At 41.7% G+C, this 17517-nt stretch overlaps 1 protein-coding gene across 3 annotated transcripts in view; it reads left to right on the top strand.

The window, feature by feature from the left end:
- The first annotated feature begins 39 nt into the window (after positions 1 to 39).
- LOC143806037 (von Willebrand factor A domain-containing protein 7-like) overlaps positions 40 to 17517 on the top strand; it is a 36382-nt gene continuing 18904 nt past the window's right edge. Inside the window, exons 1-2 of one of the 3 annotated variants that reach the window (XM_077285940.1) lie at positions 40 to 93; positions 12256 to 12507. In XM_077285940.1, coding sequence (XP_077142055.1) covers positions 12295 to 12507 — 213 coding nt within the window. In that variant the 5' untranslated portion in view covers positions 40 to 93; positions 12256 to 12294. Of the gene's footprint in view, positions 94 to 357; positions 478 to 12255; positions 12508 to 17517 lie in introns of those variants that run through there. The other 2 variants (XM_077285939.1, XM_077285941.1) reach the window with 2 other exon arrangements.

Below are 17517 nucleotides of genomic sequence, written 5' to 3'. Positions count from 1 at the left end.
TTGTGACCTGTCACTTGCACACACACAAAAGAGAGGCGCGCACACAAAGAAGTTGGATTAAAGGGGGCACCGCAGCGAAATTCTGGATTGAGGGTCAGAATTAATTTTTTTAATATGTGCAAATAAAAAAAAAATCCCATTTGTGAGCGCGACTTTTTATTTACTGACGCGTAGTTCTGTGAGGCCGCGTCTTTGTGGCTGCATTACTTTCAGATCATCGCTTCCTTTTTTTTCTTTCTTCATTTTTTGCTGTGACTGCGCGTCTCCCCATAGAAGTAACTCTATAGATGATATATTTCTGCTGTTGTCCCTTTAAGGCAAAAGGAGGGAGGTACCTGCTGTCATTTATTGGGCTGATAAACACTCAGAAGTGGCCACTGTAAACTTGGAGATTAGAGGTCTGTGTGAGGAGGCAGCGAGGACAGCAGGTGCCGCGCGGATGATGGGAGTTATGACTGGTGACAGAGCAATTATCAGGTTTGCCAAAGAGCTTGCCATTAATGTATGTAGGTTGTGCGTGGCATGCTGAGGACTGCGCACAAAGGGTTAATATGGGTATGGAGCGCACAACTTTACACAATGTGTGTGCTATTATATACATGCGTACTATATGGAGATATATATATATATATATATGTGTGTGTGTACTAGCACATAGGTGCAGACATAGACATGCATTTCACTACATGTGAGCGTGCACACTTACGAGTGTGTGCTTTGTTTTGTGCGCAGGCTGTAGATCCACACATAGGAGCGTGCACTTGTCTGCACGTGTATAATGTAGATCTATATATGAGTGCACCTGTCAGTCCGTGTGCACAATGTAGATTTGTATAGAAAGCAACTTGCACTAAACGATGTGTGAGATCCGCAGATAAGTGTGCGTGCCAAACTGTGTCTATGTACAGATCTACACAGCAGTGCGCACTCTACTATCTGCAAACGCTGAGACTCTGTACATACGAATGTGTGCACCTGTATACAGATAGTATAGTGCACATTCCTATCTGTGCACAAAATACCTCTATACATACTAGTATGCACTATACTACCTGTGCATAATATACCTCTATACATTGGAGTGCACACTCTACTACCTGTGCACAATATACCTCTATACATTGGAGTGCACACTCTACTACCTGTGTACAATATACCTCTATACATTGGAGTGCACACTCTACTACCTGTGCACAATATACCTCTATACATTGGAGTGCACACTCTACTACCTATGCACAATATACCTCTATACATTGGAGTGCACACTCTACTACCTGTGTACAATATACCTCTATACATTGGAGTGCACACTCTACTACCTGTGCACAATATACCTCTACATTGGAGTGCACACTCTACTACCTGTGCACAATATACCTCTACATTGGAGTGCACACTCTACTACCTGTGTACAATATACCTCTATACATTGGAGTGCACACTCTACTACCTGTGCACAATATACCTCTATACATTGGAGTGCACACTCTACTACCTGTGCACAATATACCTCTATACATAGGAGTGCACACTCTACTACCTGTGCACAATATACCTCTATACATTGGAGTGCACACTCTACTACCTATGCACAATATACCTCTATACAAAGGAGTGCACACTCTACTACCTGTGCACAATATACCTCTATACATTGGAGTGCACACTCTACTACCTGTGCACAATATACCTCTATACATTGGAGTGCACACTCTACTACCTGTGTACAATATACCTCTATACATTGGAGTGCACACTCTACTACCTGTGCACAATATACCTCTACATTGGAGTGCACACTCTACTACCTGTGCACAATATACCTCTATACATTGGAGTGCACACTCTACTACCTATGCACAATATACCTCTATACATTGGAGTGCACACTCTACTACCTGTGTACAATATACCTCTATACATTGGAGTGCACACTCTACTACCTGTGCACAATATACCTCTATACATTGGAATGCACACTCTACTACCTGTGCACAATCTACCTCTATACATTGGAGTGCACACTCTACTACCTGTGTACAATATACCTCTATACATTGGAGTGCACACTCTACTACCTGTGCACAATATACCTCTATACATAGGAGTGCACACTCTACTACCTGTGCACAATATACCTCTATACATTGGAGTGCACACTCTACTACCTGTGCACAATATACCTCTATACATTGGAGTGCACACTCTACTACCTGTGCACAATATACCTCTATACATAGGAGTGCACACTCTACTACCTGTGCACAATATACCTCTATACATAGGAGTGCACACTCTACTACCTGTGCACAATATACCTCTATACATTGGAGTGCACACTCTACTACCTGTGCACAATATACCTCTATACATTGGAGTGCACACTCTACTACCTGTGCACAATATACCTCTATACATTGGAGTGCACACTCTACTACCTGTGCACAATATACCTCTACATTGGAGTGCACACTCTACTACCTATGCACAATCTACCTCTATACATTGGAGTGCACACTCTACTACCTGTGTACAATATACCTCTATACATTGGAGTGCACACTCTACTACCTGTGCACAATATACCTCTATACATAGGAGTGCACACTCTACTACCTGTGCACAATATACCTCTATACATTGGAGTGCACACTCTACTACCTGTGCACAATATACCTCTATACATTGGAGTGCACACTCTACTACCTGTGCACAATATACCTCTATACATAGGAGTGCACACTCTACTACCTGTGCACAATATACCTCTATACATTGGAGTGCACACTCTACTACCTGTGCACAATATACCTCTATACATTGGAGTGCACACTCTACTACCTGTGCACAATATACCTCTATACATTGGAGTGCACACTCTACTACCTGTGTACAATATACCTCTATACATTGGAGTGCACACTCTACTACCTGTGCACAATATACCTCTATACATAGGCGTGCACACTCTACTACCTGTGCACAATATACCTCTATACATTGGAGTGCACACTCTACTACCTATGCACAATATACCTCTATACATTGGAGTGCACACTCTACTACCTGTGCACAATATACCTCTATACATTGGAGTGCACACTCTACTACCTGTGCACAATATACCTCTATACATAGGAGTGCACACTCTACTACCTGTGTACAATATACCTCTATACATAGGAGTGCACACACTAGTACTTGTGTACAATATACCTCCATACATATGAGTGTGCACTCTTCTCTCTGTATACAGTATACCTCTATGCCTAGGAGTGCGCACTGTACTACCTGTTTTCAATATACCTCTATACATAAGAGTGTGCACTCTCTCTGTGTATAATATAACTCTATACATAGGAATGCACACACTAGTACCTGTGTACAATATACCAACATACATACAAGTGTACACTCTTCTCTCTGTATACAGTATTCCTCTATACATTAGTGTGCAATGTACTACCTGTATACAGTATCCCTCTATACATAGGAGTGTGCACTCTACTACCTGTATACAGCATTACTCTATGCATAGGAGTGTGCACTCTACTACCTGTATACAGTATTCCTCTATACATAGGAGTGTGCACTCTACTACCTGTATACAGCATTACTCTATGCATAGGAGTGTGCACTCTACTACCTGTATACAGTATTCCTCTATACATAGGAGTGTGCCCTCTACTACCTGTGTGCAAAATACCTCTGTGTAGAGGAAAGAGAGATCCAGCTTCATCCAATAAAATCAAAACTTTATTTGTGTTAATTTAAAAGAAAACAATAGCTGCTTTGACATATTTGACTGGAAAAAAACGGAGGAAGGGTGACAATGAGACACTTAAAGTGTTTTGAACACAACATTCTGTATACAGTATATCTCTATACATAGGAGTGCACACTCTACTCTCTGTATGCAGTAATCCGCTATGCATAGGAGTGTGCACTCTACTCACTGAATATATCATGCCTTTATACATGGGAGTGCGCACTCTACTACCTATACACAGTATTCCTCTGTACATAGCAGTGCACACTCTACTACCTGTATACAGTATACCTTTATACATACGAGTGTGCACTTTACTACCTGTACACAGTATTCCTCTATACATAGGAGTGCGCACTCTACTACCTGTATACAGTATACCTTTATACCTATAAGTGTGCACTCTACTACCTGTACACAGTATTCCTCTATACATAGGATTGCGCACTCTACTACCTGTATACAGTATTCATCTATACATAGGAGTGTGCACTCTACTACCTGTATATAGAATTCCTCTGAATATAGTGCGCGCTCTGCTACCTGTATACAGCATTCCTCTATACATAGGAGTGTGCATTCTACTACCTGTACACAGTATTCCTCTATACATAGGAGTGTGCACTCTACTACCTGTATACAGTATTCCTCTATACATAGGAGTGCGCACTCTACTACCTGTATACAGTATACCTTTATACCTATAAGTGTGCACTCTACTACCTGTACACAGTATTCCTCTATACATAGGATTGCGCACTCTACTACCTGTATACAGTATTCCTCTATACATAGGAGTGCACACTCTACTACCTGTATACAGTATTCCTCTATACATAGGAGTGTGCACTTTACTACCTGTACACAGTATTCCTCTATACATAGGAGTGTGCATTCTACTACCTGTATATAGAATTCCTCTGTACATAGTGCGCGCTCTGCTACCTGTATACAGTATTCCTCTATACATAGGAGTGTGCATTCTACTACCTGTACACAGTATTCCTCTATACATAGGAGTGTGCATTCTACTACCTGTATACAGTATTCCTCTATACATAGGAGTGTGCACTCTACTACCTGTATACAGTATTCCTCTATACATAGGAGTGTGCACTCTACTACCTGTATACAGTATTCCTCTTTACATAGGAGTGCACACTCTACTACCTGTATACAGTATTCCTCTTTACATAGGAGTGCGCATTCTACTACCTGTATACAGTATTCCTCTATACATAGGAGTGTGCACTCTACTACCTGTATACAGTATTCCTCTATACATAGGAGTGTGCACTCTACTGCCTGTATACAGTATTCCTCTATACATAGGAGTGTGCACTCTACTGCCTGTATACAGTATTCCTCTATACATAGGAGTGCGCACTCTACTACCTGTATACAGTATTCCTCTACACTGTGTTCCAAATTATTATGCAAATAATATTTCCTCCTATTTTCTCTAAATTACCTATCTGAATTGCAGTCATTGTTGTTTTCCAGCCATCTACTATTCTAGTATAATTGCAATGTTTTGGAACAAACTGCCTATGAAAACAGTATCTTAAAAAAAAAAATAAACACTCAAAATGCATGTTCCAAATTATTATGCATAGCAGAGTTTTCAACCTTTTTTATTTTATTTTGAACAAAAAAATGGTCAATTGTGAAGTTATAAGCATTATCAGCTTATTACAAAATGAAATCAAACAGTTTTCATGTGAAAACTTTATTATAGGTGATGTTACATTTGCACATAGGACCCCTTGTTCGAAAGAAGCTTCTGAACTCTCTCGTCCATTGAATTTGTCAGTTTTTGGATGGTTTCTGCTTCAATTGTTTTGCATGTGGACAGAATACCCTCCCAGAGCTGTTGCTTAGATGTGGACTGCCTCCCGCCATCATAGACACTCCTTTTGATGATGCTCCAGAGGTTCTCAATGGGGTTGAGGTCAGGGGAAGATGGTGGCCACACCATAAGTTTGTCCTCTTTTATGCCCATAGCAGCCAGAGATGCAGATGTCTTTTTTGCAGCATGAGACGGTGCATTATCATGCATGAAAATGATCTTGCTGCGGAAAGCACGGTTCTTCCTCTTGAACCATGGCAGGAAGTGTTGTTTTAGAAACTCCACATAGATTATGGAGTTGATCTTTACCCCTTCAGGGATCATAAAGGGGCCGACAATCTCTCTCCCCATGATTCCAGCCCAAAACATTACTCCACCTCCTCCTTGTTGGCGCCTTAGCCGTGTTTTCATGCGGTGTCCATCAACCAGCCATCCTCCACTCCATCCATCTGGACCATCGAGCGTTGCACGGCACTCATCGGTGATCAAAACAGTTTGGAAGTCAGTCTTCATGTATCGTTTGGCCCACTGGAGCCGTTTCTGCTTGTGTGCAGTGGATAGAGGTGGTCGATAGGATGGCTTACGCACAGCCGCAAACCTCTGAAGGACCCTGCATCTTGTTGTTCTGGGGACGTTGGAGGCACCAGCAGCTTCAAAAACTTGTCTGCTGCTATGACCAGGCATTTTTGCTGCTGCTCTTTTAACCTTACGCAATTGCCTGTTGGAAAGGGTCCTCAATTTTTCCTTATCAGCACGCACACGTGTGTGCTGGGAATCAGCTACATACTTCTTGATTGTGCGATGATCACGATGAAGTATCTTGGCAATGTTGATTGTAGTCATGCCTTGACCTAAATACTCCACAATTTGTTGCTTCTCAGCAGCCGACACATCCTTTTTCTTTCCCATTTTGGCCAAAAATGTAGGCTGCTTAATAATGTGGAACAGCCTTCTTAAGTAGTCTTGCCTTTATTTGGACACACCTGCCAAACTAATTTGCACAGGTATCTGCAATTGCTTTCAGTGATATAAAGAGCCCTGACACACATCACCATCAATGAGTTTAAATGACAAACAAAAAAATTCTAACCTTATCACTCCTAAACTCTTTGTGCATAATAATTTGGAACACAGTGTATACCTAGGAGTGTGCAATCTACTACCTGTACACAGTATTCCTCTATATATAGGAGTGCGCATTCTACTACCTGTATACAGTATTCCTCTATACCTAGGAGTGTGCACTCTACTACCTGTACACAGTATTCCTCTATATATAGGAGTGCGCATTCTACTACCTGTATACAGTATTCCTCTATATATAGGAGTGCGCATTCTACTACCTGTATACAGTATTCCTCTATACCTAGGAGTGTGCACTCTACTACCTGTATACAGTATTCCTCTATATATAGGAGTGCGCATTCTACTACCTGTATACAGTATTCCTCTATATATAGGAGTGCGCATTCTACTACCTGTATACAGTATTCCTCTATACCTAGGAGTGTGCACTCTACTACCTGTACACAGTATTCCTCTATATATAGGAGTGCGCATTCTACTACCTGTATACAGTATTCCTCTATACATAGGAGTGTGCAATCTACTACCTGTACACAGTATTCCTCTATATATAGGAGTGCGCATTCTACTACCTGTATACAGTATTCCTCTATACATAGGAGTGTGCAATCTACTACCTGTACACAGTATTCCTCTATATATAGGAGTGTGCAATCTACTACCTGTACACAGTATTCCTCTATATATAGGAGTGCGCATTCTACTACCTGTATACAGTATTCCTCTATACATAGGAGTGTGCAATCTACTACCTGTACACAGTATTCCTCTATACATAGCAGTGCGCACTCTACTACCTGTATACAGTATTCCTCTATACATAGGAGTGCGCACTCTACTACCTGTATATAGTATACCTTTATACATAGGAGTGCGCTCTCTACTACCTGTATACATCCTTCCTCTATACATCGGAGTGTGCACTCTACTTCCTGTATACAGTATTCCTCTATACATAGGAGTGCGCACTTTACTACCTGTACACAGTATTCCTCTATACATAGGATTGCGCACTCTACTACCTGTATACAGTATTCCTCTATACATAGGAGTGCGAACTCTACTACCTGTATACAGTATTCCTCTATACATAGGAGTGCGCACTCTACTACCTGTATACAGTATTCCTCTATACATAGGAGTGCGCACTCTACTACCTGTATACAGTATTCCTCTACACATAGGAGTGCGCACTCTACTACCTGTATACAGTATTCCTTTATACATAGGAGTGCGCACTCTACTACCTGTATATAGTATACCTTTATACATAGGAGTGCGCACTCTACTACCTGTATACAGTATTCCTCTACACATAGGAGTGCGCACTCTACTACCTATATACAGTATTCCTCTATACATAGGAGTGCGCACTCTACTACCTGTATATAGCATACCTTTATACATAGGAGTGCGCACTCTACTACCTGTATACAGTATTCCTCTATACATAGGAGTGCGCTCTCTACTACCTGTATACAGCCTTCCTCTATACATCGGAGTGTGCACTCTACTTCCTGTATACAGTATTCCTCTATACATAGGAGTGCGCACTTTACTACCTGTACACAGTATTCCTCTATACATAGGAGTGCACACTCTACTACCTGTATACAGCATTCCTCTATACATAGGAGTGCGCACTCTACTACCTGTATACAGTATTCCTCTATACATAGGAGTGCGCACTCTACTACCTGTATACAGTATTCCTCTATACATAGGAGTGTGCACTCTACTACCTGTATACAGTATTCCTCTATACATAGGAGTGCGCTCTCTACTACCTGTATACAGCCTTCCTCTATACATCGGAGTGTGCACTCTACTACCTGTATACAGTATTCCTCTATACATAGGAGTGCGCACTTTACTACCTGTACACAGTATTCCTCTATACATAGGAGTGCACACTCTACTACCTGTATACAGCATTCCTCTATACATAAGAGTGCGCACTCTACTACCTGTATACAGTATTCCTCTATACATAGGAGTGCGCACTCTACTACCTGTATACAGTATTCCTCTATACATAGGAGTGTGCACTCTACTACCTGTATACAGTATTCCTCTATACATAGGAGTGCGCTCTCTACTACCTGTATACAGCCTTCCTCTATACATCGGAGTGTGCACTCTACTACCTGTATACAGTATTCCTCTATACATAGGAGTGCGCACTTTACTACCTGTACACAGTATTCCTCTATACATAGTATTGCGTACTCTACTACCTGTATACAGTATTCCTCTATACATAGGCGTGCGCACTCTACTACCTGTACACAGTATTCCTCTATACATAGGAGTGTGCACTCTACTACCTGTATACAGTATTCCTCTATACATAGGAGTGCGCACTCTACTACCTGTATACAGTATTCCTCTATACATAGGAGTGCGCTCTCTACTACCTGTATACAGCCTTCCTCTATACATAGGAGTGCGCACTCTACTACCTGTATACAGTATTCCTCTATACATAGGAGTGCGCACTCTACTACCTGTATACAGTATTCCTCTATACATAGGAGTGCGCTCTCTACTACCTGTATACAGTATTCCTCTATACATAGGAGTGCGCTCTCTACTACCTGTATACAGCCTTCCTCTATACATAGGAGTGCGCACTCTACTACCTGTATACAGTATTCCTCTATACATAGGAGTGTGCACTCTACTACCTGTATACAGTATTCCTCTATACATAGGAGTGTGCACTCTACTACCTGTATACAGTATTCCTCTATACATAGGAGTGCGCTCTCTACTACCTGTATACAGCCTTCCTCTATACATAGGAGTGCGCACTCTACTACCTGTATACAGTATTCCTCTATACATAGGAGTGCGCTCTCTACTACCTGTATACAACCTTCCTCTATACATAGGAGTGCGCACTCTACTACCTGTATACAGTATTCCTCTATACATAGGAGTGTGCACTCTACTACCTGTATACAGCCTTCCTCTATACATAGGAGTGCGCACTCTACTACCTGTATACAGTATTCCTCTATACATAGGAGTGCGCACTCTACTACCTGTATACAGTATTCCTCTATACATAGGAGTGTGCACTCTACTACCTGTATACAGTATTCCTCTATACATAGGAGTGCGCTCTCTACTACCTGTATACAGTATTCCTCTATACATAGGAGTGCGCTCTCTACTACCTGTATACAGCCTTCCTCTATACATAGGAGTGCGCACTCTACTACCTGTATACAGTATTCCTCTATACATAGGAGTGTGCACTCTACTACCTGTATACAGTATTCCTCTATACATAGGAGTGTGCACTCTACTACCTGTATACAGTATTCCTCTATACATAGGAGTGCGCTCTCTACTACCTGTATACAGCCTTCCTCTATACATAGGAGTGCGCACTCTACTACCTGTATACAGTATTCCTCTATACATAGGATTGCGTACTCTACTACCTGTATACAGTATTCCTCTATACATAGGCGTGCGCACTCTACTACCTGTACACAGTATTCCTCTATACATAGGAGTGTGCACTCTACTACCTGTATACAGTATTCCTCTATACATAGGAGTGTGCACTCTACTACCTGTATACAGTATTCCTCTATACATAGGAGTGCGCTCTCTACTACCTGTATACAGCCTTCCTCTATACATAGGAGTGCGCACTCTACTACCTGTATACAGTATTCCTCTATACATAGGAGTGCGCACTCTACTACCTGTATACAGTATTCCTCTATACATAGGAGTGCTCCCTTACGTACATATATATTCCACAACATTGAAACTGTAAAACCAAGAAGGAAGAGCCATGGAATTAGGGAAATGATAGAATTCATGATTCCAAGCCCTTTCCCTCTCGCGGTCTTAATGTTGAGCAGTGTATGTGCGCTCGTCTTTGTGTAGCACCTCCGACTATAAATAGGAGTGTTCTTCAGACACCTGCTCTTACAAGGTGTGTAGCTGGGAAATTCACACTTCCTGCAGGTATTCCGCACACTCCTGTATCCTGTTACATCAGGCAAACATTAATATGGGAGAAACAATCGGGGAGTGGTCGTGTGATCAATGGGGATCGCCATGATCTGTTGTGTGATCCGAGTGACCCCTGGTCCTACCATAGATCGTTGTGCTTCCATTATAAATTTGACACTCTAGTTTCCTGGATGTCAGCAGGTACCAGCAGTCATCGATCACATATCTGATTGATCCATTTCTGAACGGCAGATTTAGATATTGAATTTCAGGTGTAATACACCAGCGCGGGGCTGACTATTGTCATTTCATTGTCTCACGTTTCTCAGTTTGTGCCCCCCCTTCTCCGCCATCATCGCATTAATAATAGAGTGTGAGTGCCACGTATGTAATAACGGGGTCGGAGGCAGTAATTATGTGACAGGAGGCTTTGTTTGTGATGGGGAAATAGCTGATTCAGTGGCGGGGAAGTGTGTAGGGTATATATTAGCAGCTGGAGGTGGGGGAGGCAGTCAGATAGGTGACAAAAGATGCTTGGCATTCCTAATGAGACCTGAATGTGCCACGTTAACTCCAAATTCTACAAAATGCTGTTAATTTGGAGGCACGTTGAGAAAAATGGAAAAAGGGTTCATCTGTCCACCACGTGCCTTCCAATATCGGCGTGGTAGACGGAGTTGGACATATTTAGGATATTAGATGGGATCTTCCCATCCAGGACCCTTCCCAGCAGTGACACAGAGAGTCTCTCTTGCTCCTGAGGAACAGGTATGTCTGTACTTTACCCAAACATCCCGTTGATTTCAATGACATCTGTGTAATGCTTTATTTCTCCTGTGGAGGCGCTGCAGAGAAATTGAACACTTGTTTCCAGAGAACCCGCAGGTTGTGTGGGATCCCTGCGATAAGCGTATTTCACCCAAAATGAATGAGAACAGTAAATTAGTGTTTTCAGAGTGTGGGTGTAAACAAAAATGTCTCCATTCACTGTCAGCAAGCAGAGTTCTTGAAAACGGTGAGACGATAAAACATCAAGTGCATGAAAACTTAAGAATATGTCTGTAAGATTAAAGATACTCTCATATATGGGTACGCAGGTCTCCGAAAGCTAAATCAATTGCCTCCTTTATATATTCTATCTGTTGCTGCATTTCCAATACAGAAATGTTTTAATCCATATGCAAATTAGGCATTAAGTGCTTGGGGCGTGACAGAGCACTTCCCAAGCATCTTCCTCCCAAAGTTGTTTTCTTGCCCTGCTTCGGTCTCTTTACCTTGATTGATAGCTCACTATCTCTGTGAAGTCAGGCACAGTGCTACACAAAGAAATCAGACATTGAACTATCAAGATGCTGCCTGGTGGGTGGGGAAGTGCTCTGTCACACCCAAAGCACTTAACCCCTTATTTGCATGTGCATTAAAACGCTGACTTTTAGGGAATGTATACCTGCATATCCATATATCCGGTTTTGTTATAAAGGGGATTTAAAGTTGATCTTACTGACAGATTCCCTTTGATGGATTTTTATGTCAGTGTATACTAATGTATGGACCATCTCAATCCACGCAGGTGCTCTCGATGAAGGATCCATAACCATCTTCCTCCCCCATGCTCCTACCCTTTCTGTTCCTCTGGGGCGGCCTGGCCATACCAGGTGGCCATGCCTTCTTTCCAAACTTCTGGTCTAAGTTTCTGTCCTTCACCTGGGGATCTTTCACTCATCAGGATCTGACGGAAGAAGCCGTGCTCAATATCACCCTGCAAATCCTACTGGACAACAAACATCCCACCCGACAGCCTCTTCGTTGGGAAGACTTTGAGGTGAGGAAGGCTTCTTATAGGCATATGTAGATTTTACATGAAGTGCAGATTACGGCTCATCAGCTTTTGCGAAACTAGAACTCATACCATGCTGGGAGTTGTAGCTGTGCAACAAGTGAAGAGCCACACACTGGCGGACAGTGCTCAAATAACCCAACTATTACTAAACTGCCCCCTACGGACAAAAATATAGGCCTGAAAAGGAATTTTTTCCTGATTTCTAGGTAATGGGGGATATAACCCCTAGAGGGCCCCATACTTGATTAGTGTTAGGACCAGTGATGATGAGCGAGTGTGCTCCGATATCGTGTTCTCCGGGTATACTCGGGTGTTATCCGAGTATCTTGGGTGTGCTCCAGTAATATGCTTTAGTAACCTGTTAGACAGGTGCAAAACATAGAGTCATAGAATGTTAAAGTTGGAAGTGACCTCCGGGGTCATCGTGTCTAACCCCCTGCTCAATTCAAGATTCACTGAACCATCTCAGATAGATGTCTGTCCAGACTCTGGTTGAAGACTTCCATTGAAGGAGCACTCATCACCACCTCTCGTGGCCGCCTGTTCCATGCATTGATCACCCTCGCTGTCAAAGAGTTTTTTTCTAATATATAATCTGTATCTTCCCCTTTCAGTTTCATTCCATTGCTTTTCAAGTTTCCATATGAAAATGAGAATAATGATAATCCCTCTACACTGTCACAACCCTTCAGATATTTATAGACAGCCATTAAGACTTATCTTCGCCTTCTTTTTTGCAAGCTAAACATTCCCACATCCTTTAATCGTTCCTCGTAGAACATACTTTGCAGTCTGCTCACCATCCTGGTATCTCTTCTCTGAGCCTGCTCCAATGTCTTTTTTTAAAATGTGGAGCCCAGAACTGGGCACAGTATTCCAGATGCGGCCTGACCAAGGAGGAGTAGAGGGGGATAATTACTGCACGTGATCTAGACTCTATGCTTCTCTTATACATCCTAGAATTGCATTTGCCTTTTTTGCTGCTGCATCACAGTGTTGACTCATGTGCAGTCTGTGATCTATTAGTATACCCAAGTCTTTTTCACACATGCTGTTGCTTAGTTCTATTCCTCCCATTCTGTGGATGTAATTTTCATTTTTCTTGCCTTAACAAACTGTCTAACAGCTGCAAATCATGCAGTCGCAGGGACTCGAATATATTACTTGAGCACACGTGGGATACTCTGATAACACAGTAAACAAATGCTGATAAACAGCGGAAAGGTCAAAAAATTAAATCTAGTATAACAAATACCTTAATTCATTTATTGATGAAAATGATAAAAAACTTACAAATTTTATTATTCCTCGGTTAAAACCATGACACAACTACAACAGATAAACACATATAACACATAACCGTGCTCTCTACTAGGACCCTGCGATGGGGCTTCTATGTCACGCACTGCCTGACAGCGGAGGTTGGCACCCTAAACATAAAAACGAGACTGGCGCCCCCGCTCGTCGGCGGCTGACCCTAGTACTCCTGCAATTGGCCCTAGATAAGGTGCTTCAAGCTCACTCTCACATGTAGCCGACAAGAAGATAATAGAACAAATAGAGGAGCTGATTCAATATATATATTGCACATATGGGGCTCCTTTTTGCAGGGTGAGAGACACGGACTGAGACAATAAGTGAAAAATCAAAGGAAAATGTGCTCGTGCTCAAAAAAAAAAAACCGAGGAATAATAAAATTTGTAAGTTTTTTATCATTTTCATCAATAAATGAATTAAGGTATTTGTTATACTATACTCTGATAACACCCAAGCATGCTCTGATAACACAATATTAGAGCACACTCGCTCATCACTTGTTAGGACCCTATTCATTGAGTATGTCGGCCCCTGGAATAACTTCCCATGCGTCACTGTATGGCTGAGTGTAATTTATTATGGGGTTGGCAGCTACAGGGGATAATGGATTCCTATACACAGATCCCTGATCTATTGAATGATGCGGCAAGATGGAGGCACAGGCATCTTTCCAAGATGCATGACTAAGCAGTGCAATTTAGGAGATGATATAAAGCACTTTGAATTTGGCAGTAGCTCTTTGTTTCGCACTGTCTCTTCTACTTGTCCTGTGTAATGATTTTTGCTGCTGTAAGAGCATGCTGAGAGTTGTAGTTTTGCAACACAGGTAATAGCCAGAGTACGGTGTAGTTTAAAAAAGCTTTAATTCGGTTTCTACGCCAGTGATAGCTGCCCGATTTCCGGATATTTTAGATTAATGGATGGTAAATAGATTTAAACGAAAAGTAAAAAAAGTGTATATTTCTGATTGTTAATGGCATGATTCTTAGTTGCAAACTGTCCCAGATGGGCTGATAGGGGACATGGTTTCAGTAAACCCTGTCCAAAATTGGGTGTTATATTGGCAGGGGTGGGGGCATTCCTGGAAGGAGCTCGGTTGGGGCACGGTGTAAACCGTCCCCAGAAATAGTAGCTACTATATCAATTGTTGTCAAAATCACTACTACTGGCCAGATTTTGCTGCCAATTTATAATATTGTCTACTTCTTTTTTTTTTTTTACTTAACTGCATATATTTTTGTTTAAAAATATATTTTTTCCAATTAGGGTTCATTCAAAATGTTGCACCGTTTGCCTTCTATAGAATATGTGTGGCACCATCTTTGTTTTTTTTTTTTTTTTTTTGCAGGGTCAGTTAACTGAGAATCTGTCAGTGAGCTCTTGTGACGGTCTGACAGGACAGTTTTTGTAACTCTTTATTTGTATTTTCCTGAGACCACATTAAAGTTGAGTTTGCAAGGAAATTAGTCTAGCTAAATTAAATTTTTTTATTGAAAACCCAATTGCAAAAAAAAGTTTTTTAGTCCCAAATACGTGAATTTAGGTAAAAGAAAAAAAGGAAAAAAAATTGCTACATGCGGCATCCCATCATCTGGGTGCTTTCCAACTCTATCTTCTCTCCTGGGGGTTCTCAGTTCATATAATTGAGGAGAGGAAAATAGGGCAACGACGAGGGAGACGGGTCTTCACTGTGGGGCATCCTTGCATGCCCTGGAGTTTGAGGGACCTAAAATGCCCATCTGTCCCATAGAAGGGGTCCAGTTAGGTGAAGGTCCCTGGTACAGATTTTGCACTGGAGCCCACGTATGGGATGTGACTTTGCGGTGTCCATATTGTTTATATGTATATTAGTGAATATTGTTTTTCTATAGATCAGACAACGCCATTTTCTGTCAGTGTTTGGCCTTCTTGTATATCTGCTGAGGGTCACGTACTCGGCTCTTCCTCCATGTGTGTATACAGGACATGTGTGGTCCATGAGGTTTTGTATGTCAGGCTCATGTGACCGCGGGCTGAGCAGCGTCGTCCCCTCATCCTGTCATGTGTCCTACGTGCAGAATGAGGCTGTCACCATTACATGTTATTGCATAATGCTGAGCTGTGCGGCCGCTGCCGTCTGCTGTGTATACACTTTACAATACATCGGGGAATTGCTTAAATAGCAACGCTCAGATATAGTATCACTTCTCCACAGAGGCGGCTGCCATGAGGCCTACCACTGGTTTTCATCAAAGAGAAAAATGTCTTTGTTGCCCATAGCAACCAATCACAGTGCAGCTTTCATGCTTGAGGAGTAGAATCCAAAGTGAAAACTGCACTCTGATTGGTCGCTATGGGCAATAAAGACAGTTTGTATTTTGGATCTTCAGCCATTTTAAGATCTCTGCTCTCGTGCCCATATACAAAATCTGTAACTGAAGACCCTAACTGCTATTTATAATACTGGGGTCTTCCAAACTGTCTTAGGGGTGCTTGGATAGCCCCTATGGGTGCAACTCTGTCCACCTACTGTACAGGCCTAGGTGCAGGTATATACGGGCCCTTAGGCCGCAGAGACCCAGTTTGCCCCCTTCGCTTTCGTTTTTTTCCCTTGCCTTCCAAGAGCTAAAACATTTTTATTTTTTAGTCAATAGGGTTGTATTTTTTTGTTTGCTGGCGGTACTAGCTGTAGCTTTTATCATTACCATTTTAGGGTCCATATAACTTTCTGATCTATTTTTATTCCTTTTTTTCATGGGGCGGTGTAACCCAAAAAAAGTAATTTTTGCCATTTTGATATTTTTTTTAACGTTTTGGTGTTATACATTTTAATATTTTATTAGATTGGACAATTGCACACATGGCACAACTAAATATGGTGGAGTTGATTTTTTTTGCCAACTTTTTTCTCATTTTTAGGTGATTTATTTGCATTATGGGGAAAATTTCAGTGATATGAGCTTTTATACTTAAAAAATATATTTTATTTGTGGACAAAGACTGTCAGATTGCTACTCCTTAAAACACCAATCACATCATGTGTAATGTGTATTATGTGTTTTGTAAATACTGAGTACAATGTACAATGTAGGACATAATGTGTGGAATAGGTAGAATAGGAATAGATAGTGAAGTTGGAATAAGATAAGATAGCGTTAATGTTTGGGACTAGCCCATGGTGGTAAGGGATTAGTCTTAGGGAAAGAGACTGCTTCCTGATAGGCAGATAGGGGTTGGAGAGTGAAGAGAGCAGTGCTGATCTTCGGTTGATCCACAAAAGGAAAAGGGACTTGAGGACAGGGATCGCAAGATTCTGAAGTAATCTACGAGACAGAGTGGCATTCCGGAAAGGGGTCACAAGAAACCCTGAGCTTGCAAAAGATAAAGGTAATGGGCCTAAACAGGACTGAGTTTGCAAGACTAGTGGAGGTCCCAAGCGGTAGATCCAGGGTGTCAATAGTGGAAGAAATAGGACCCGGAACTGCTGAGCCAGTTGATCAGGTCTGTGTCATAGAAACAGGGTTGTGAACAAGCAGGGCAAAACAGTGTGCTTCACATGCCCTGGAGTAGACTACTGGAGAAGGATACTGTATAGGGAAAATGCTTTCTATTGCAAAGGAAACATCCATAAGACTTTGTACCTGCTATCCCTTGTACAAAACCATTAACTAAGTTACCATTCGGTTAAGACTGTGT

This window comes from Ranitomeya variabilis, chromosome 2 (assembly GCF_051348905.1).
Source record: "Ranitomeya variabilis isolate aRanVar5 chromosome 2, aRanVar5.hap1, whole genome shotgun sequence".
NCBI lineage: Eukaryota > Metazoa > Chordata > Amphibia > Anura > Dendrobatidae > Ranitomeya > Ranitomeya variabilis.
Note: the sequence above shows the minus strand (reverse complement) of the source record. Positions and strands in the feature narration are given on the sequence as shown.